The sequence below is a fragment of the Triticum dicoccoides genome, chromosome 2B (genome assembly GCF_002162155.2).
Source record: "Triticum dicoccoides isolate Atlit2015 ecotype Zavitan chromosome 2B, WEW_v2.0, whole genome shotgun sequence".
Taxonomy (NCBI): domain Eukaryota; kingdom Viridiplantae; phylum Streptophyta; class Magnoliopsida; order Poales; family Poaceae; genus Triticum; species Triticum dicoccoides.
Genome location: NC_041383.1, coordinates 509,528,996 through 509,551,325, shown reverse-complemented (window position 1 = coordinate 509,551,325; position 22,330 = coordinate 509,528,996). Strand labels below are relative to the sequence as shown.

The window sequence follows — 22,330 nt, the reverse complement described above, 5'->3', positions numbered from 1 at the left end:
GATAGAGAGTCTCCTATGTTGTCACTTTCATATACTAGCGGGAATTTTCATTATAGAACTTGGCTTGTATATTCCAATGATGGGCTTCCTCAAAATACCCTAGGTCTTCGTGAGAAAGCGAGTTGGATGCACACTCACTTAGTTTCTTTTTGAGCTTTAATACACTTATAGCTCTAGTGCATCTGTTGCATGGTAATCCCTACTCACTCACATTGATATCAATTGATGGGCATCTCCATAGCCCTTTGATACACCTAGTTGATGTGAGACTATCTTCCTCCTTTTTGTCTTCTCCACAACCACCATCCTATTCCACCTATAGTGCTATGTCCATGGCTCACGCTCATGTATTGGGTGAAGATTGAAAAAGTTTGAGAATACTAAAGTATGAAACAATTGCTTGGCTGAAACCGAGGATGTGCATGATTTAAATATTTTGTGTGATGAAGATAGAGCATAGACAGACTATATGATTTTGTAGGGATAGCTTTCTTTGGCCATGTTATTTTGAGAAGACACGGTTGCTTTGTTAGTATGCTTGAAGTATTATTGTTTTTATGTCAATATTAAACTTTTGTTTTGAATCTTATGGATCTGAATATTCTTGCCACAAATAAAGAGAGATTACATTGATCAATATGTTAGGTAGCATTCCACATCAAAAATTATGTTTTTATCATTTACCTACTCAAGGACGAGCAGGAATTAAGCTTGGGGATGCTGATACGTCTCCAATGTATCTATAAATTTTGATGTATTCATGCCATGTTTATAATATTTCTGCATGTTTTTGGTAGGATTTTGTTAGAACTAACGCAGACTGACGCTGTTTTCAGCAGAACTACCATGGTGTTGTTTTTGTGCAGAAATAAAAGTTCTCGGAATGCGCTGAAAATCAACGAAGATTTTTTCTGGAAAATATAAAAAATACTGGAACAAAACATAATCAGAGAGGAGTCCCGCGGGGCCCACGAGGGTGGAGGGTGCCCCACCTAGGGCGCGCCCTTGTGCCTCGTGCACACCCCGTGGGTCCTCCTGACTTGTTCTTGACGCCAAACCCTCCTATAAATATAGAAACCCCCGAAACATAACCTAGATTGGGAATTCCGCCGCCACAAGCCTTTGTAGCCACCAAAAACCTCTCGGGAGCCCGTTCCGGCACCCTGCTGGAGGGGGAATCCATCACCGGTGGCCATCTTCATCATGTCGGCGCTCTCCATGACGAGGAGGGAGTAGTTCACCCTCGCGGCTGAGGGTATGTACCAGTAGCTATGTGTTTGATCTCTCTCTCATGTTCTTGATTCAGCACGATCTTGATGTACCGCGAGCTTTACTATTATAGTTGGATCTTATGATGTTTCTCCCCCTCTACTCTCTTGTAATGGATTGAGTTTTCCCTTTGAAGTTATCTTATCGGATTGAGTCTTTAAGGATTTGAGAACACTTGATGTATGTCTTGCATGTGCTTATCTGTGGTGACAATGGGATATCACGTGATCTACTTGATGTATGTTTTGGTGATCAACTTGCGGGTTCAGTGACCTTGTGAACTTATGCATAGGGGTTGGCACACGTTTTTGTCTTGACTCTCCCGTAGAAACTTTGGGGCACTCTTTGAAGTTCTTTGTGTTGGTTTGAATAGATGATCTGAGATTGTGTGATGCATATCGTATAATCATACCTACGGATACTTGTGGTGACATTGGAGTATCTAGGTGACATTAGGGTTTTGGTTGATTTGTGTCTTAAGGTGTTATTTTACTACGAACTCTAGGGCTAGCCCAATGGATTGATCAGAAAGAATAACTTTGAGGTGGTTTCGTACCCTACAATAATCTCTTCGTTTATTCTCTGCTATTAGTGACTTTGGAGTGACTCTTTGTTGCATGTTGAGGGATTGTTATATGATCTAATTATGTTATTATTGTTGAGAGAACTTGCACTAGTGAAAGTATGAACCCTAGGCCTTGTTTTGAAGCATTGCAATACCGTTTACGCTCACTTTTGTTACTTGCTACCTTGCTGTTTTTATATTTTAGATTACAAAAACATATATCTACCATCCATATTGCACTTGTATCACCATCTCTTGGCCGAACTAGTGCACCCATACAATTTACCATTGTATTGGGTGTGTTGGGGACACAAGAGACTCTTTGTTATTTGGTTGCAGGGTTGTTTGAGAGAGACCTTCTTCATGCGCTGCCTCCCACGGATTGATAAACCTTAGGTCATCCACTTGAGGGAAATTTGCTACTGTCCTACAAACCTCTGCACTTGGAGGCCCAACAATGTCTACAAGAAGAAGGTTGCATAGTAGACATCAATGTGCCTACTCATTCATGCTTGTTTGTTATGCCCGCTATTGTTTAGAGTTGTGTCGGGTCTGATTCATCCGGGATGGATCGAAATGGTGTTGAACATGTCCTTCTATTGAGAGCTAAGTGTGTGAACATGATTTGGTAAAGGTAGCGGTGAGAGGCCATGTAGGAGTACATGGTGGTTATCTCATTGAAACCGTCCTCAGGAACTGAATCCTGTGTCTGTGACCCAAGACAGTTACTACCACACATTGGGTTCCGATAACTCGACCCCTCTCAGCTTATTAATCAACTCGATTTTTGTCCAGGAGTTGCAACTAGTTTTTGGTGTTTGTAGGCTGTGTTAGTAGTCTACCAAGTGGCGCCCGGTACGGGTGGGCTTGGGACAGACTAGGCACCGTGGCCGGGTGTACCAAGTGCCGCCCGTTTGGTGGGCTTCGGAACCTTGTACACATCGTTTAGGGCCATGAGTGACACCCCGGCCTGATCTCCTTGCGGATGGAAACCGAATAGGCGATAAACCCGGGCTAGGGTCTTGCGTGATTAGTCAGGTCATGGCCGACACCCTCGCCAGGCTTCTACTTGAAGGTTGCCGAGATACATGACGTGTACATGGTGGTAAGTAGCGAGAGCGTGTGTGAAGAAATACACCCCTGCAGGGTTAACATGATCTATTCGAATAGCCGCGTCCGCGGTAAAGGACTACTGGGTTGCTTATGCAGTTCATAGACAAGTGAAAGTGGATACTCTAAAATGCGCAAGATAAGCATGAGTGCTATGGATGGTCTTCTCATAGGGAGACTGGAGCGGATCCATAGTGGTGTATTGATATGGTGAATATGTGGACTCGTGTGCGCCACCTCAAAAGAGTTACCAGCAGTCATAGTACAAGATAGCCATTGAGTCAAAGTTGGCTTGCTGCAGTTAAACTCCACCACCCCTTTGTTGATATTGATGCATATGTAGCTAGTTCAGATGTAAGTCTTGCTGGGTACATTTGTACTCAGGTTTGCTTAATTTATGCTTTTGCAGAGAGACTTCAGTCTCACTAGTAGTTCCGTGTGGACTTCAACGTTTAGCTTGTTACCTCAGCTACGATCTTGTACCCTTGGAAGGGTCTTATAGATAGTCAGGCTTCTCAGCCCTTTTCATTTGTAGATGTCTGTACTCAGGCATGTTATGCTTCTGTTGCTTGTATGCTCTGTATGTTGGGTCATGAGACCCATGCTTGTAATATTTGGCTCCTTGGAGCCTATTTAATAAATATTGAGGCATAGAGTTTTGTTGTAATGCCATGTTGTATTTGCACATATCGAGCATATTGTGTGTATGCTTTTGAAATGCTTGGTATGTGTGGGATCCGTTGTTTATTCTTGGTAGCCTCTCTTATGGGGAAATGTCTCCTAGTGCTTCCACTGAGCCATGGTAGCTTGCTACTGCTCCGGAACACTTAGGCTGGCCGACATGTGTCCTTCTTCGTTCATGTGTCTGTCCCTTCGGGGAAATGTCACACGTTGTTCCTTCAAGTCCTTGTAGCTTGCTATGACTTGGGTTCATACGCTGATGATCGAGACGTTCGTTGTTGGGTCATGTATGCCTGTCCCTGTAAGTTAGCGCCACCTTGGGTTTACGACTAGTCATTTCAGCACGGGTTCTTTGTCATATGGATGCTAGCGACACTATCATATACATGAATCAAAAGGCGCAAACGGTATCGGGCCAGGTAAGGTGGCATCCGTGGGAATACCGTGTGTGAGGCCGCAAAGTGATATGATGTGTTACAGGCTAGATCGGTGTGACTTAGGATCAGGGTCCTGGCAACTTCATCATGCAAAACTCAACAAAACCTTCATGAGATTCGTTAGTATAATAAAACGAATCACTACTTTAAGTACTGTTGCAAAACAATTCATATTTTATTTTTGCATTATACCTAATGCATTCTAACTTGTCCATGGCTTATACCCACCAATACAATCCATAGTTCCATCAAAACAAGCAAAACAATACATCAAAAACAGAATTTGTCAAAAACAGAACAGTCTGTAGAAACTTGAATTATGCTCATACTTCTATAACTCTAAAAAAATTGCAAAACTAGGACAACATGGAAAATTTGTATATCAATCATGTGTAAAAAATTCATATCAAAATCACGTTCCAGTGAATTTTAGAAATTCTATTACTGGGCGCAAAAGGTTCTCTTTTTTCACAGAATCAAATCAACTATCATCCAAATCATCCCAAAGGCTTTACTTGGCACAAACACTAATAAAAACACAACCATAACAGTAGAATAGTTGTGTGCACATAAAAAGAAAAATAAACAAGAAAATTAAGATAACTATTGGGTTTCCTCCCAACTAGCATTATCGTTTTACGCCCCAAGCTAGGCATAATGCATAGTTTCAAGTGTTGTCATCTTTGGTTTTTAACTCCTCGACCGCGCATCCATAATTCCTAGGAGTTCTATCATGTATATTTTTAACGATCACACTCCTAGAAACAAGATTAAGGAATTTATTTTCATATATAGGTTCCTTTATCAAATAGGCAAAATTGGGGTGAACACCAATCATTTTAAGATCTTCGTTGTTGTTGCTAGATGTAGCACCCTTATTTTTAGGAACATATATAAACTTGCAATTCTTGCTAAGTGGAGTCTTTTCAATAGTTTTAGCGGAAGCAAAAGCGGAACCCAAATTATTAATAATTTCTTCCAATTTGTACTCGCAAGACTTACATCAGATCTATGCTCCACTCTTTCATTAATTATTGGTTATTTCTCTTTTAGCATCTTAAGAGTAATCCCTACCTTTGATACAAATTGAGTAACATGATTATGAATCTTTTTATCCAAATTTTTAATATGCTCTACGGTAGGCATTTTATTTTCAATAGCATCTAGCCTTTGCATAACATGCTCCAAAGTTAAAACAGTTTCATTAATAGTGATAGCTGGTGATCCCACTAAATTTCCCATAGCATTGAAAGAATCCATAGGTTGACAACTCAAGCATTATAAGCTCACAATTCATCAGATCCCAACAAACACAACGCAAAAAGTCACTACATCGAATAGATCTCCAAGAACATCAAGGAGAACATTGTATTGAAGATCAAAGAGAGAGAAGAGGCCATCTAGCTACTAGCTATGGACCCGTAGGTCTGAGGTAAACTACTCACGCATCATTGGAAGGGTAACAAGGTTGAGGTAGAGCCCCTCCGTGATCAATTCTCCCTCAAGCAGAGTACCGGAGAAGACCTCCAGATGGGGTCTCACGAGAACAGAAACTCGCAGCGGCGGAGAAAGTACTTTGGGTGGCTCTCTGATGTCAGGGGAATATTTGAGAATTTATGGGGCGCGATTAGGTCAAGAGGTACCACGAGGGGCCCACAAGCCTAGGGGCGCCCCCCAGAGCGTGCCTCCCGAGCTTGTCGCTCCCTCGTGACTCTTCAGGTCTTCTCCCAAACCTTCTAGGATCTCTTCTAGTCCTGAAAAAATGAATGCAAAGTTTTTTATCCCTTTGGACTATGTTTGATATTGATTTCTTGAAAAGCTAAAAACAAGTGAAAAAAGCAACTGGCACTAGACACTAGGTTAGTAGGTTAGTCCCTGATGCCTGCTTGAACTACGTCAATATTTACCCAAAGAGGAAGGGATGATGCAGCACAGCGACGGTAGGTATTTCCTTCAATGATGAGACCAAGTTTATCAAACCAATAGGAGAACCAAGCAACACAATGTAAACAGCCCCTACACACCAATAACAAATACTCGCACCCCAACGTGTTAAAGGGGTTCTCAATCCCTTTGGGGTAATGGTGCCACAAATTGGCGAGAAGACGTGATAAAGTTGTGATAGATAGGATAAATAGATAGCAAATAAAATAAAGTGCAGCATGGTATTTTTGTATTTTTGGTTTAACAGATCTGAAAATAAAAACAAAAGAAAATAGATTGCAAAGGCAAATATGATAAGAAGAGACCCGAGGGCCGTAGGTTTCACTAGTGGCTTCTCTCGAGAAAAATAGCAAACGGTGGGAAAATAATTACTGTTGGGCAATTGATAGAACTTCAAATAATCATGACGATATCCAGGCAATGATCATTATGTAGGCATTGCATCCAAGATTAGTAGACCGACTCCTGCCTGCATCTACTACTATTACTCCACACATCGACCGCTATCCAGCATGCATCTAGTGTATTAAGTTCATGGAAAAACGTTGTAATGCAATAAGAACGATGACATGACGTAGACAAGATCTAGACATGACATAGACAAGATCTACTTATGTAGAAATAGACCCCATCTTGTTACCCCACACGATCTATGTGTCGTTTCCCCTTCTGTCACTAGGATCAAGCACCGTAAGATCGGACCCATCACAAAGCACCTCTTCCCATTGCAAGATAAATAGATCAAGTTGGCCAAACAAAACCAAAATATCGGAGAAGAAATACGAGGCTATAAGCAATCATGCATATAAGAGATCAAAGAAGACTCAAATAACTGCCTCGGTCTTTTTTCCATTCTTTCTTATATTTTATAGTCTTAGCCTTTTGTAGTTTTTTTTCCTTGTAGTCTCTTAGCCTCTTCTTTGTTTTTCTAGTTTCTTAGCTTCTTTAGGGGGCTTCTCTCAAGCCCCTGATATTCTATGTAACTTTGCTACCTTGCACATTGGCTCTTTGTTATTTATAAAAAATACAGTGGGGTGTTTACCCTACTGTTTATTTATAGTAAAAAAAGAGATCAAAGAAGACTCAAATAACATTCATGGATAAAAACATAGATCTGGTCATAAACACAAAGTTCATCGGATCCCAACAAACACACCGCAAAAAGATTTACATCATATGGGTCTCTAAGAGACCATTGTTATTGAGAATCGAGAGAGGGAGGGAGAGAGAGAGAGAGAGAGAGAGAGAGAGGAAGCCATCTAGCTACTAACTACGGACCCGTAGGTCTATAAAGAATTACTCACGCATCATCAGAGAGGCACCAATGGACATGATGAACCCCTCCGCGATGGTGTCTAGATTGGATCTGGTGTTTCTGGAATTTGCAGCGGTTGGAATTGATTTTCGTCTACTCCCCCAAGGTTTATGGAATATTGGGGTATTTATAGAGCAAACAGGCGGTGCGGGAGGCCACCGAGGTGGGCACAACCCACCTGGGCGCGCCTGGGCCCCCAGGCATGCCCTGGTGGGTTGTGCTCCCCTCGGAGCTCCCCTTAGGTACTTTCTCGGCCCATACAGTGTCTTCTGGTCCAGAAAAAATCCACAAAAAGTTTCGCTGTGTTTGGACTCTGTTTGGTATTGATTTCCTGCGATGTAAAAAACAAGCAGAAAACAACAACTGGCACTAGGCGCTATGTCAATAGGTTAGTACCAAAAAATGATATAAAATGATTATAAAATGATTGTAAAATATCCAAGAATGATAATATAACAGCATGGGACAATCAAAAATTATAGATACGTTGGAGACGTATCAGTCCCAAAAAATGATATATAATTGCATATAAAACATCCAAAATTGATATTATAATAATATGGAATAATAAAAAATTATAGATACGTTGGAGACATATCAATGTTGACCTGCACAATTTTCTAGCTAAAGAGGAAATTTCCTAGTCGCAAAGATCTCATGAAATGTGGCTCCTTAAGGGGAGTTAGAATACTACTCAGTTTCGTGTTATTGATAATGGTAGGAACAAAAAAACACAATTTCTCCCTTGAGTGGTTGTGATGTTACTATTTAGTGCATTGATGAGTTGCTTAAGCATGCTACTGGCTATCATAAAGAGTTGTTTGGACCTGCACCTAGTAACATGTATCATTTGTGTGATGGGTTGTGGGCTCCTAATGAAAAATTATCTGATCTAGATACCTTTCTACTAGCAGATGCTTCAGCAAGGTGGAAGTAAAACATGTTCTATTTTTTATGAAATCTAGTCATATCCTGGCCATGATAATATACCCATAGAGTTTTTTCAACACTATTGGGATGTGGTCAGTGAGGATGTCATGCGTTTATTTGAATGTATTCATGTTGTTTCTCTAGAAGTTCAACAATTAAACTGTGGTATTATTGCACTACAAACCCAAACTTTCTGATGCAAGCAAGATACAACAATTTAGGCCCATTGGTTGATTGAGATGTTTTTACAAGCTTAACACAAAAGTTTTGATTGTTCGTCTTGAGCCTTTTGTTGATATTTTGTTTAGTAGACACCAGAATGCTTTAATAAAAGTTGTGCCATTATGGATGGCATCATGACATTGCATGAAATATTGCACCATACTTATGTGAACAAAAGAAGAAACATTATTGTTCTTAAGCTATATTTCGTTAAGGCCTATGACAAGGTCAACTGGGAATTCCTACTTGATTGTCATTCTGTACATGGGTTTGGCACTAAGTGGATTTGTTGGAATAGACATATTATGCTCGGCGGTGATGTATGTGTTAAACTAAACATTGTAACTGGGCCCTACTTCCAGAGATCCAAGGGGGTGCGCGAAGGGGGGCACTTATCTCCTTTTTTAACCTGGCAACTGTGAGCCTCGCTGAAATTGGTACATAAGCACACTTTAATGGGCTTTTGACTGGGCTGGAAATTGATCTTGTTCCTAATGGCATTGATATTTTACAATAAGCCACCAATACTGAGGATTATCCAGAATGAAATCATGTCAGATTTAAAAAATAATTATAAAAAGTGAGGTGTGTGTGCTATTGGGGGTGATGAACCTAATGTGGAAACTTGTGTTGGGATGTTCAATTTGCAGATCAACTCCTTTCCTTTTAAATATCTAGGCATGCATGTAAGTTATGTTGGCCTAAAAGTGTATGACTGGAGCTTTCTCGATATTCAATTACTTCAGAAATTGATTCTTGGGTTGGGTATGCCATGTCTATGGAAGGTCGTACTATCTAGCTTAATTATGTCCTATCCCACATCCATCTTATATATGTCAGTGTTTCTTATGAATAGAACTATGATTAAGAAATGGGATAAACCTAGAAGAAAATTCCTTTGGCGACGTTGTGGAAAAAAGAGATATCATTTGGTGAAATGGGGCATTATTTGTAGATAAAAAAGCAAAGGGGGCCTGGGTGTCAAAGATCTCAGGAAACAAAATATAAGTCTATGAGTCAAATGGTGGTGGAAATTAGAAAAAAACTATATGTCTATTAGTCAAATGTTGGTGGAAATTAGATAAAAGGTAGTGGACTATGGCAAGAAGTTTTTAAAGCTAAATATTTGAAGAACTCTATTGTTGCCTCGGTTAAAGCTAAATATTAGAAAAGGAACTATATGTCTATTAGTCAAATGTATGATTCTCCTTGTTGGAAGGCAATAATGAGAGTGAAAGATTTATATATGGTGGGTAGAGGGGGTTGTGCTAATTAAGGGTAATACTGCTAGACTGTAGAAATGTATCATTTTTTAAAATAGACCCTTTTGTGAGAAATTCCCTTTGCTTTGTGGTGTTTGTTTAGAACAAAATTGCACTATGGAAAAACTTGAGTCGCTTAATCTTGTAACATCCTTTAGAAGAACATTGTCCCCCGTTATGGCTGAACAATGGGAGAGAATGAAAAATATGTGATGACATACTATTCCTATATGTGATTTATCTGATGATATCATCTGGAAACTCAACATAAATCATATCTACACTACTATATCTATGCATTGCTGTCTCAAAAAACATCTTGTTGGGGCTAATTTCAAATGGATCTGGGACACTAAAATCCCTCTCAAAATTCATATTCCTATGTCAGTTGTTTCAAAATGTTGTCCTTACCATGAAAGTTATAAGAAAAATGCATTGGCCTCGAAAGCGTACTTGCTCTTTATAAACTCAGACTAGACTTCCCAACACATGTTCTTCTTGTGTCCGATTGCTAGAGTGGTCTGAAAAACTGCGGGTGCGGTATTGGGGACTGATCTGTGTCCTAACTCGTTGTGGCGGTTTTATGTGTGGAGTTTTGCTTTCCTTTGTGGAGGTGAAAAACAATCGTGCCACTTTTGAGTACAAATGGACAAGAATTCCTTTTGAGATAGTGTTTACACCTTGTTCTTTCATGTTGTATTGAACATGTATTTCGAAGCCAAAGTTGGTTGATGTTGTGAAGCATGGTGGTAAGATGCTAAAAGAGATTGCTACATAGATGATGCTAATGGTGTGGATGTCGTGTTGTTGGTCTGCTATAGACATTTGTGACCCAATATCCAGCGAACGTTCATCGGGAGGGGTGGCATTTATGAACATTTTTGCTGGAAGTTTCTTCAGAGATGCATGGTAATTTTTCAGAGGTGCATGGCATTTTCTGGAAGCAAGAAATTTTTGCGACAAAAACATATAGAATTTGCCAGCCATCGAAAGGCGTTTGTTTGCCATCCTCTTCTAGGGAACGTTTACCAGTTAGTATTTTCGTTGTGCTTTTGGGTGTTGTTGCGTCTTGGTTTGGATGGAAAATCATCTTTGTCTGTACTATTTTCTTGTGGTTGGTACTGCTTAATATGTCTAGTTTTTTCCATGCGGTGGGTTTTCTCATAGCGCTGAACTCGTTGTTGTCTCTTCCCCGCCCATGTTATCTCTCTCTTGAGTAGCCCGGTTTGAAGGAAGGGAAAATTCCACCACAACGTACTGAATATTTTCTACAGATCGAATCAGACCAAATCGCACAAATCTAACACCATTCGTACGTATACGTGATCATAAAGCTGCGACTTTATTATCATTATTATTATTCCACTACTCACGCGGCCGTCCCATCGCACACGTACACGGCCGTACACACGGTCGTTTACGTGAGAGTAAGCTTGGTGCGGGGACACCGCAGAGAACAGGCAACGACGACAGTATTCATGGACGGACGGACGGACGGACGGACAGACGGAGGGTCGTCCGCGGCGGCCACCCTGGCGACGAGGCAGCTAAAAGCTGCTAGTTCTTGAGGAGGTAGTCGTCGAGGTCGTGGAAGGTCTTGGCGGCGGTCTCCTTGATGACGTCCGGCTCGGGCACCTCGTCGCTGGCCTTGTCGAAGTCCATGGTCCAGTTCACCACCGCGCCGGCGCCGTCGGCGCCCTTGTCGGTCACCTGCACCGTCACCCTGAAGTTCTTGTAGAAGCTCACCAGCTCGCCGTCCACCACGCTGTACGACACCACCTTCTTCTCGTCGTCCGCCACCTCCACCTTCTCCTTGGCGAACGTCACCATCGGAACCCCTGAACGCAACGCACCCAATGCTCACGTTACATATGCACTTACAAGCTTACACATACTCGTCTGGACATGTGGATCGTTTCACGGCGCGCGCACGTACCCTCGGTGTACTTGATGAGGCGGACGGTGCCGGCGGACTTGCCGTCGCCCTCCACGGTCTCGATGCTCTTGTACTGCTCGGGGAAGATCTTGGGGAACAGCTCCGTCGACTCGCGCATCGCCGTCCACAGCTTCTCCGCCGGCGACTTCACCTCCACCACCAGCTCGACCTTGGACGCCATCGATCGACCGGGATGCAAGGTTGTACTGCGGTCAAACCTCTTGCCAGCTACTTGATCAGTGAAGTGACTGTGGTGCTTGTGGTTTGGCCATGGCGAGAGCCTGCGACCTTATATAGGTGATCGAGCTGCTAGTGTTCTCCAGAGGGGACTGTACCTGTGGGTGCTACTTGCGCTGCACATTGAAGAATTTCCGGCAAGATCCATCTACCCTTGTCAGGCTCCAATTTATGGCGTCGGTGATGAGGATCAATGTATATTCATGGGGGTGATAATTCAGAGCAAACGCACAACCGTCTGCATGTGAGAGACTGTACAGGGGTGGAACTCTTGATCTGAAAAAGTGGGCAATAATACTGGTCTGGTTTGCGGTTGGAACCAGGCCCCCCATAAATAAAGTCTGAAATGTTTGATCGACTGATCAATCAAGTCAGTGATCTTCCCACAAATCAAATCATCAAGGTGATAGGAGCAGCGGTGAGAGTAGGTGATTAGTTAGCCCCCTGAACACGTTATGTATGGAGTAACACTAAAATTTGTGGAAACAACAGGAGGCAATTAATCAAGTGATGCCCACGGCCATATGTATTGTTTTAAACACCACAGCCACATATTGAACAAATCAGCTTGCAAAGCGGGGGGAAAAAACTCAAGGCCATCCACCACCTAGGGATGCATCACCACATCATCCCCAAGCAGATAAAGGGTACAACACTTCAAGACAACATCTTCGAGAAGGAATTGCCGCTTGCATGTCGATGTTGGCTAGTCCAGCCAGAGGTATCACACTGAAACAAATCTGAACCAGCATCTTCAATAAGTAACGACGCCCCTGATTAAGCCGGAAAGTTAGATCACGGGTTTTCACCCTGAGAAAATACACCCGCCAGCCCAAAGGTATTGGCACCCACCAGAACAGAATTGCACACAAAGCAGAGGTTATGTTGAGATAGTGATGGAGCATGATTAACCTCCCGCAAAGCCCGACCACACACATCCAGCAAATCTGTCCGTCCATACGAGCGAGGCAGGCACAGCTCTACCGCTCAGCTCACCTCAGAATGCTCTGCACTGCAGTCATGCCCCAGAGTTTACACTACTCCTACATACAAACTCATAGCAGCGGCGCAATCATCAGACAAGCTTGCCTGTGACACACAGTGAGATTCCACTTACTACATCTTCTTGCGAACTCCCACTTAATTACTTTGGCCGGACGACTCAGGCCGCCGCGCCGTCCACCTGCTGCGTGCGCCGCTTACTGGACTCCTTGATCTTCAGCAGCTCGTCACAGATGATCCACGGGAAGCTCCAGAACTGCTTCTTTCCCGGCCGTCGGTGTTCCGGGTGATAGGTCACGCGGTACCATGCCGACGCCCACCTTGACGCCTCTGCCTTCGGGCGGCTCCTGAACCAACCCTGCACCTCCTTGTGCAGGCCCTCCACCGAGTCGATGATGCGGTCCTTCATCTCGAAGTACCTCTTGTTGTCCTTCTTCAGGTACAGGAGCCTATTCCGGATGTTGCCTGTCAGGATCTCGTCCTCATGCTCCGCACCATAGTAGCTCATCAGGGTGCTCAGCTTCTCCGCGTACAGGTCATAGCACTCCTCCGCAGATGCCAGGAATTCCTCGAAGCCAGGGACCTCTAGGTCAGGATCGAACACGGGGCTCGATTGAGCCGAAGACGAGGGGGCAGGAGCGCTCTGCATACGGCTCGCAGCCGCTCGATAGAGCTTGCCGAGAGCTCCGTTGGAGATGTACGTTGGTTTGTCCCACCGTTCCATGAAGTCGGGGTACTCCTTTGGTCTCAGTGACCGGGGCATTTCAGCTGGAGCTCCTGACTTGGCAAAGTCAACTGCCATCGAATGCAAAGCAGCTAGTTGGAGGCACTCAGGGCTCCGGGCTTTCATTGGATGACGATCCGCGTGGACCAAGTGAGCAGTTGAGATTGCACCGAGCGAGTCATTTATCATGTAATCCACAAAGTACTTCTGAATTTCCTGCAGTTCATCAGGTGTTCTTGTAAGATTACAGGTATAAACATGTCAGGCAAGGAAAATACATGTGCTTGTTGAAAAGACAACCTTGAACTGCTTATTGGAGCTAATTGGTAAATACTCCCTCTGTTCCTAAATATATGACGTTTTGGCAGTTCATTTGAATGGCCAAAACGTCATATATTTAGGAACAGAGGGAGTAGTTGTGAAGCTATCAAGGTTAGATATATACATTTGAAGAGCATTTTAAAGCCAACACCACTTTAAAACTCAATCATGCACAACTGTTTTCATTAGAGGATGGCAAAAAATGTCTTTCTTTCTGAAATAAATACCCACAGTTCTAAAGAACATTATTAACTGTGCATGGCGAAAAATTCAAAAAAATACTGTGCATGGCGAGCATATATTTGGTTCAAAGCATGCAAAATTTTGTACCAAATTTGGAAAGTGCACGGCTCAGTCTGGCATTGAGGGGCGGTGCTGCTCCAACCAGCCACCACATCGACAACTAAAGGAACCACTTAGTAGTGTGGTTACCTCATTCGCATCGATATCAGGTGTTCATCCCTGAAGATGAGGTGGAGTTACATATAGTTCCAAACAATCCATCGAGGGTTGTTGGCGCGTCTTCATGTAGCGGCCGATGGGCCTTTGGTCATTCGATTTATTGGGGGTAATCAGTGGAAGATGGACTCTAGCTCGGTCTCACATGGTGCGGCGAAATCGGCCTGAGGCACTTAGCACGCAGGGATAGAGAAAACAGAAAGGCAGGAAAGGAGTGGTCAGCCAGACTTAGTGTTGGAATTTTCAGGTTACTTGCCTTATTTCTCCACTCTAACTAAATTAGTAAATGAGCTGTAAACTTAATTAAACCTGACATGGGTGCAGTATAGAATGCGTGTGTGCCATTTTGTGTACAATCACGCCGTCAGGTTCTTGATATGTTCAGTTATGCAAGCTCAAAATAGGCTAATATTATCACAAAATTTTCAGCAGTGACCACTTAGAATGTTTGTCAGGCTACAAAGAATTGGAAGATAGAATGCACTTTTCACCAAATTTGGAAAGTGCACGGCTCAGTCTGGCATTATTGCTTATTGATAACGTCCTGGATTTGTCATGTAGTCATGTGGTCATGTTTGTCAGGCTACAAAGAATTGGAAGATAGAATGCACTTTTCACCAAATTTGGAAAGTGCGCGGCTCAGTCTGGCATTATTGCTTATTGATAACGTCTTGGATTTGTCATGTGGTCATGTTGTGGTTTAACAAAATAACTTTTCCTCGGACCTAAAAGAGTTATAGAGCAGTCAAAAACTAGACCACCGGGACAAGAAAGAGACAAACATGGAAAGAAAGAGAGAAAATAAAAGATGTGAAGAAATATAAGAGTGCTTAGATAACTACTTTAGTGATCTAAACGCTCTTATATTTCTTTACGGAGGCTTCCTACACTGCAGTTTTTCCTTCCCATTTTGTCAACTTCAAAACCAAGCTAATATATCTTTCCAGGTTCTGTGGGAACCCATGAACCAATAGGCAAGCAATAAAAAGAAGTTGTTCAAAATGAATGATTTTAGCCTGTGATTTGTGTGCATCAGAAGTTTTGTTTAAAGAATTACTTCTTTGATGATTTATAACAGGAAACATGGCATAACAATGGTAAACGGTGCGGCGAAGCGCACATTTTCTTCTACTACCTCCGTTCCTAAATATAGGTCTTTGTAGAGATTCCACTATGGACTACAATATGTATGTATATAGATGCATTTTAGAGTGTAGATTCACTCATTTTGCTCCGTATGTGGTTCATAGTGAAATCTCTACAAAGACTTAAATTTAGGAACAGAGGGAGTAGTATTTATTGAAATGCTACAGATTGTAAAAAACTGAGATTTTGATTATATTTGCAATTGCAAGTATAAAAATGATATTAGTCAAATAAAACAATCTTCGGTAAATTAGCAGCACCAACCTAGTAAGAGAAATTAAAATGAATAAACAGTGAGGAATATACCTCAAGTGTAACAACATGATCCATTATGCGTGGCCTTGCTGCAGTGTAGTCCATAGGTGAATCAACCTCCTCTGGAATCAGTTTCTCATCCCAAGTGATAAAATAGAGGTCACCGTCCAAATCGCCCCCGGAGCATTCATTTGGATGAGGCCTGATTAACATCAAAGATTAAAGTCTATATAGACGAGGCCTATTAAACATCAAAGATTAATTGAAGGAGAAAGCAAGCATTGGCAACATCCATCAATAGGTAGAGATGTAAGTACGTAACATGAATGGATATCAATCTAACATGGAAATGAACACGCTGACAAACACTTCAATAGAGATTTGAGCTCCTCTGAAGGCATTGACAGACCAATGTAAACTCTAGATGATCGTCTTTCAGTTTCAGTATAACATACGGCATTACCTTTCTCCTCTTTGGGGGAAGACAACACAATCAATCAGGTTCTTTGCATACAAACCATGGTCATAGACAGCTTCAAGTACTCTGATGTCACCAGGATGGAGACAAGGATTTTTCGATACTGCAACTTTTCCAACAACAACGGCTGTTTTCTCTTTTCCATTATCTTCAGCAAAATATGGCTGACGATTATCCTTCTGCTCTTTGCTGTTCTTTGTAATTCTGATGTACACTTGACCATATTCTAATTCACCTGTTTCATCCAAACAACCAAGAAGAACACGGGCCTTCGGAACATGAATCTTACATCTAGTTCTTATGTCAGTCAGCCTATTATCCTGATGGGCCTTAAGAATCATCAACAGGTAAGGCTCTAAACTTGGTTCATAACCTTGCAGTAAAATTTTCGATGCTGTCTTCGTTTCTGCACTGCCAATTTTCCCCAGAACAGAGAGAGCAGCTTCTCTGTTGGTCAGCATTTCATCTAATTCACGCATATCATCGTGTTGCATCAACTCAAATATCTCATCTCTTATCCCCAAAGTTGAAAGGAGAGAGATGATTTCACGATTCATATAGCATGGTTGGGATTTGCTGCTACTTGTAATGTTAAACATTCTGCTCTTTGACTCAAACTTCTTCATACTAGGTCGCAGAGAAAGATTACGAAAGGAATCAGGGTCGACAGCAACAACTCCTTTGTAGCCACCATACCTTATTTGAAAAGCTGAAGGAGGGTTAGTATAGTCTAATCCAATTCGGCAAGCCATTTCTTTAGCAAGTCTCTCAGAGATCTTCCCGATACCATCAGAAAATATGTATTTAGTGCCATCAGTCGTGACTTCAATATCTGGAATCTCTTCTACATCCCGTGGTAGGATTTCAAGTGTTTGTCGGGAGGAGCTGAACAGCTGGCCCATTCTAGCTGCACACTTAGATACTGAACGAATTTCTTCAAAGTTTCCCATCCACCTTCTTATATCCTCGGCCTTCAGGGAATCATTAGAAGCAAACATCCAAACAGAACTTCCACGAAGTTGACTTGCTGAGAAGGCCAGGAATTCATACTTCTTTGGACCAATGGAAAATCCTTCTTTCAGGATGGATAAAATACGATAATATAGGCCAGTTTTCAAGGGTTGAGAAAGGAACCCTCGTCCAGTTCTAGCTGAGATAGCATCTGGAAAAAGCTTACTCCAGTCTTCGTCGACAAAAGTAACTCTAGCAAAGTCAGAAGCATACTGTTTGTGACGCTTAACCACATAATTTGAAACTTCTTCCTCAGGCCCCAAGCAGTATATTTTGGCTGGAGTAATGTGAATTCTGTAACACATCATTAACTTTCCTTCACCTTCAGTCTTACTGGAAAGCAAAGCATCGTGGCCCCTCTTCCTGCTATGAGCCTCCTGCTGGATGAATCGCAAAGGTTCATAGCATGTAAACTCTAGCTTGCTCATTTTCTCAAAAATCCTCCTTGAAATATGAACTGGAATTTCTTCAAGAGCTTTAAACAGATCAGCATTAGCATCTTTGGCAACTATCTTCCCCATGTGAACAAGAGAATTGAGACGAAAGAGAACTTCATACGACACTGAACAACCACTTGGGCAATCAACAAGGGGAACGACTTTGGACAACGGGCCAAAAAATTCCATTGAAGAAATGGCCAATTCCCCTAATTCTCCTGAGAAAGGCAAGCTGTTGAGAATAAATGACACCGATGCACCTTCATCAAGTATGAGGGCAAGAGTTGAACACTTCCCAAAAGAGTGGTTGGGTGTAAAATCCAGTGCTCTGACCCAGGTAAACTTCGCATCCGCCTTGCATGCATGAAAGCGGTCATCCGAGAACCTTGAATAAACTGCAGGCCCAGAAATTGTTGTGCATATCCTTGGTGCATACATGAGCTGAAACAAATAGTAAATTAACATTAGTCAAGATAATATATATTTTACCAACTTAAGAATTATAAAGAATTAAAAGAGTGTTGCGCCTCACCAACTTATAGTCTAAGAAGTATGACAATCAGTAAATTTAGAAAAGTAACGGTGATGTGTATTCATCCAATAAGCTTCATATCCATTTCACTCCAATTAGTAACCACCAACTGAGATATATATAGGAGTGGAAATAAAAGTAGCACCACTATCCATCTTACTTTATGGGCTCTAACGCATAATTGCAGAACAGACCACTGTGATGGTTCACTCAAGTTAACTGACTCGAGAACTTGCAATTTTTCAGCTCGCGCAAGTATTGAGGGAGGAAGTACATCTAGAGCTTCCTTCTTCAAATTTCTACCTCGCCCTATAACCGCAATGTATGACTAATATACATAATGTACAAAGGAAAAACAGAAGTATCACAGCAACACGGTGACCAACTCGACTGGTTCTTCACGTCTAGCAATTGGACTCACGTCTCAAAGTGCTGATCCAAAACACTGAATGGGCCGTCAACGAGCTGGATGAAATTGAAAACCTGAGAACACTCACAACCCGAGAATCGAACTTCAGGCGAATTCTAAAAGCTCACCTACTGCAGCCTCTGAACTTTCAGAACCAACACTGGAGAAAAAGATGCACTGTCAGGGTTATTCGTTTTGGAGAGGAAAATACAAAAAATTTCCACCGGATGGCCACAAAGCGATACCGAAATAACTCCGTCGCCATGCTGAAATTACCCGATGGCACTGAAGTTGAGAACCACGCAGACAAGGAAGGGATACTGCTCAATGCGTTTAAAGAACGATTGGGGGAATCTTCACCTTCAAATCAGAAATTCGCCCTAGGCTCTATCAATACCAAGATTGATGGACTGGAAGAACTTTATGTCCGATTCACTGAGGCGGAAAATGATGAGGTGATTTGAACCATGCCGGCTAAGAGAGCTCCAGGGCCGGATGGGTTTAGTGGTCACTTTACCAAATCATGCTGGCATATAATCAAACATGACTTTTATCAGCTTTGTCATGATTTCCACGCGGGAGAACTCAATCTTGAAAGCATAAACACCGGGTTCATCACTCTCATTCGGCCCAGACAGCAAATGGTTTTCGCCCCATCACACTGCTAAACTGTTGTCTGAAGACTGAAGCTAATAAGCAAACTGCTTGCTGATAGGTTACAGAAATGGATTCTAAAAATCATTCACAGGAACCAATACAGATTTTTGAAAGGGAGAACGATACAGGACTGCTTGGCTTGGGGCATTCGAGTATGTATTACCAATGTCAAGCCTCTGGATCTCAAGCGTTTATTCTGAAACTGGACTTTTCCAAGGCCTTCGACACTATAGAACATCCAGCTATGATTGAGGTCACGAGACACATGGGCTTTGATGAGAAATGGTTAGGATGGATCAAATGCATCTTTGGTTCGGGGAAATCCTCGGTACTGCTCAATGGGGTCCCGGGCCGTCAGTTTCGATGTCGCCGGGGGGTGCGACAAGGTAACCCGCTATCGCCCTTGATCTTCGTCCTCGCGGCCGACCTGCTGCAAGCTGCGGTCAACGACGCACTTCGCCGAGGGGTCCTCAAACACCCAATCCCCCCACGCACACACAAAGACTTCCCTGCGATACAATACGCAGACGACACGATAATTGTGATGCAGGCATGTGAAGAACAAGCAAGAGGCATGAAGAAAAGTTTGCTTGATTACGCTGACTCAGTTGGACTCCGGATAAACTTCGAGAAGACTACTCTGGTGCCGATCAACCTAGACCGGCGTCGGCAGACGGCTTTGCTGCGATCTTTGGATGTACAGTAGGCTCGATGCCTTTGGAAAAAGGTCTGCCACCTAAAATTCTTGCTCACTTGGACAAGATCAGAAGACTGTGCCTTTGGAGAAGGAAGAATGAGAATGGGGAGACAGCAAACTCACTGGCCTCATGGACGATGGTGTGTAAGCCGAAAGACAAGGGGGGCCTCGGTGTGCTGGATACCAAAAACATTAAACACAGCCCTTTTACTCAAGTTCCTAGACAAATTCTATAACAGACACGATCTGCCATGGGTGACCTTGATCTGGGACACGTACTATGTGGACAGAATTCCACATGCCACTGGACCATGCGGGTCATTCTGGTGGAGAGAAGTAATGTTGCTGTCTCCTATCTTCAGAGGAATCTCCACGGTTAAAGTAGGGGACAGCTCCGGCACACTATTTTGGAAAGATAAATGGTGCGAGGTAATCTTCCAAGAAGAATTCCCAAGAGCGCACTCCTATGCTATATCTGAAGATGTGACTGTCCATGAAATCCTAAGCGCGTAAAGTGCAGAAGCGGTCTTCTTTCTGCCTCTGTCTCAACAGGAAACACAAGCGCAGGATTTGCAGCTGGTGACCGCTGAGCGTCAGATAGACCTAAAGCAGAGAGATGTTTGGACATACACTTGGGGGCCCAAATATTCATCGTCCAGATATTACAAGTTCTGCTTTGAAAATTTCACGTCAGATCAGGCTTTTCGGTGGATTTGGAAGTCAAGGTGTACAAGGAAACGAAGGTTTTTGCTTGGCTCCTCTTGTCCGCCAGATTAAACACCAAGAACATGCTCAAACGTAGGCATTATGTAGTGGGCTCATCGACGGACAGGATGGACTAATGTGTGCTCTGCAAAACCCAACAAGAAGAAACTCTGGAACATTTGTTCTATAACTGCAGTTTCTCCTGCACGTGCTGGACTTCAGTTGGGTTTACCTGGGCAACAGAAGGAGATAGGTTTGACTGGATGGCGGCGGCTAAACAAACTTGGTCCAAACCCATGATCATGTTAGTGTTCGCCACAGCAGCATGGTCGATCTGGAAGGAGAGGAATAACCTGATCTTCAGAGGAGTGACGCCTTCCCACAGGTCCTGGTTGTCAAGATTCAGAGAAGATTTCTTGTTGCAACACAGGACAAAACCTGAGCTGCTAGGGTTCATTACTGAATTTGCCAGAGAGATTGCCTAGGGCTAGCCAAACTACTTTAATCCCCTGTAATCACTAATAACTCTGAACCCTAATACCCTGTGATTGGGGCAAAAGCCCGACCACACCCTTCACACTATGTAAATACTTTTTTGATTAATATATGACTGTAGGAGCCACTCCTACAGTCTTCAACGTTCAAAAAATAAACACCGTGAGCAGCTTACCTGAAGCAGGATGGCGTCGGCCCCATCGAAGCTGCACTGGTAGCAGTTCCTGATGTCCTCGAAGAAAACCTCCAGCTTGTACCTCTGGGAATCGTGATTCAGGTACAGGTCTATCCGCCGCTTCGCTGGGATGACCTCCACGCGGACGCCGTCCCAAGAGTCAGCCGCCTCCAATTCGCGCTCGGCGACCCGGTTGCCAACAAGGAGGCGGGCGTCGGCCACGCGGAGAGAAAGGTCGGGCGCGCGGGGGAGAAGGTCCGCGGGGGCAGGGGAGACGGAGAGGAGGGAGCCGAGGAAGCGCGGTAGGCGACCGGAGGAGGCGAGTTCGGCGGCGAGGGTTGCGGTGGCGGTGGAATCGAACTGAACGCTCCCATCGCCTCGACTTAACCAGCCGCGTCGGGCGGCGGCGATCTCGCAGGCGTAGGCTTCGCCAGCAGCGGCGACGGCGGAATCGAAGAATGCTAGGAGCTCCTTAGCGACGGCGGAGGGCGGGATATTGGAGACCCGCACCGTCGCCGTGAAGACGGGCGCCGACACCGCCGTCGCCATCGGATGTAGTGGGGACAGAAGGGTTTGGTGTTCCGGCGGGCTCTTGGGGGTTTGTGTACTCCGAGCAGGTTTATGTGTCTGAGTGTCTCCCTTGGTCTCAGAATATATATTACTCTTTTTAGCTGAATCTCTACTCCTAATGAAGCAGCTCATATGTTGTCTAGTCGCTTCCTACCCCTATTGAAGGCCAGCCTCCCTCATCGATTTTTCCGGTGCGAACCAATCAGACAATCAATCAATACTTTCCATATAAAAGAAAACATCAATAGAACAATCGAGACTTTCCAGACACAGCACCAATCAAGACTTTTCATATACTACTTTCCATACAAAACGTTCTCCTGGCTGAACAAGACTTTCCAGATACAAC

The 22,330-nt window shown here is 43.3% G+C and overlaps 2 protein-coding genes across 2 annotated transcripts; both read right to left on the bottom strand.

The window, feature by feature from the left end:
* Window positions 1-11,052: 11,052 nt before the first annotated feature.
* Window positions 11,053-11,945, bottom strand: LOC119364542 (MLP-like protein 423). Its single transcript, XM_037630023.1, has 2 exons — window positions 11,672-11,945; window positions 11,053-11,573 (listed from the first exon to the last, which is right to left on the bottom strand). Exons 1-2 carry the CDS (start codon window positions 11,850-11,852, stop codon window positions 11,293-11,295), a joined length of 462 nt encoding a protein of 153 aa, XP_037485920.1. The 5' UTR covers window positions 11,853-11,945; the 3' UTR covers window positions 11,053-11,292.
* A 637-nt stretch (window positions 11,946-12,582) lies between these two features.
* On the bottom strand, window positions 12,583-22,014 carry LOC119364541 (probable RNA-dependent RNA polymerase 2). Its single transcript, XM_037630022.1, has 4 exons — window positions 21,412-22,014; window positions 16,279-18,182; window positions 15,867-16,017; window positions 12,583-13,850 (listed from the first exon to the last, which is right to left on the bottom strand). Exons 1-4 carry the CDS (start codon window positions 21,958-21,960, stop codon window positions 13,071-13,073), a joined length of 3,384 nt encoding a protein of 1,127 aa, XP_037485919.1. The 5' UTR covers window positions 21,961-22,014; the 3' UTR covers window positions 12,583-13,070.
* Window positions 22,015-22,330: the final 316 nt, after the last annotated feature.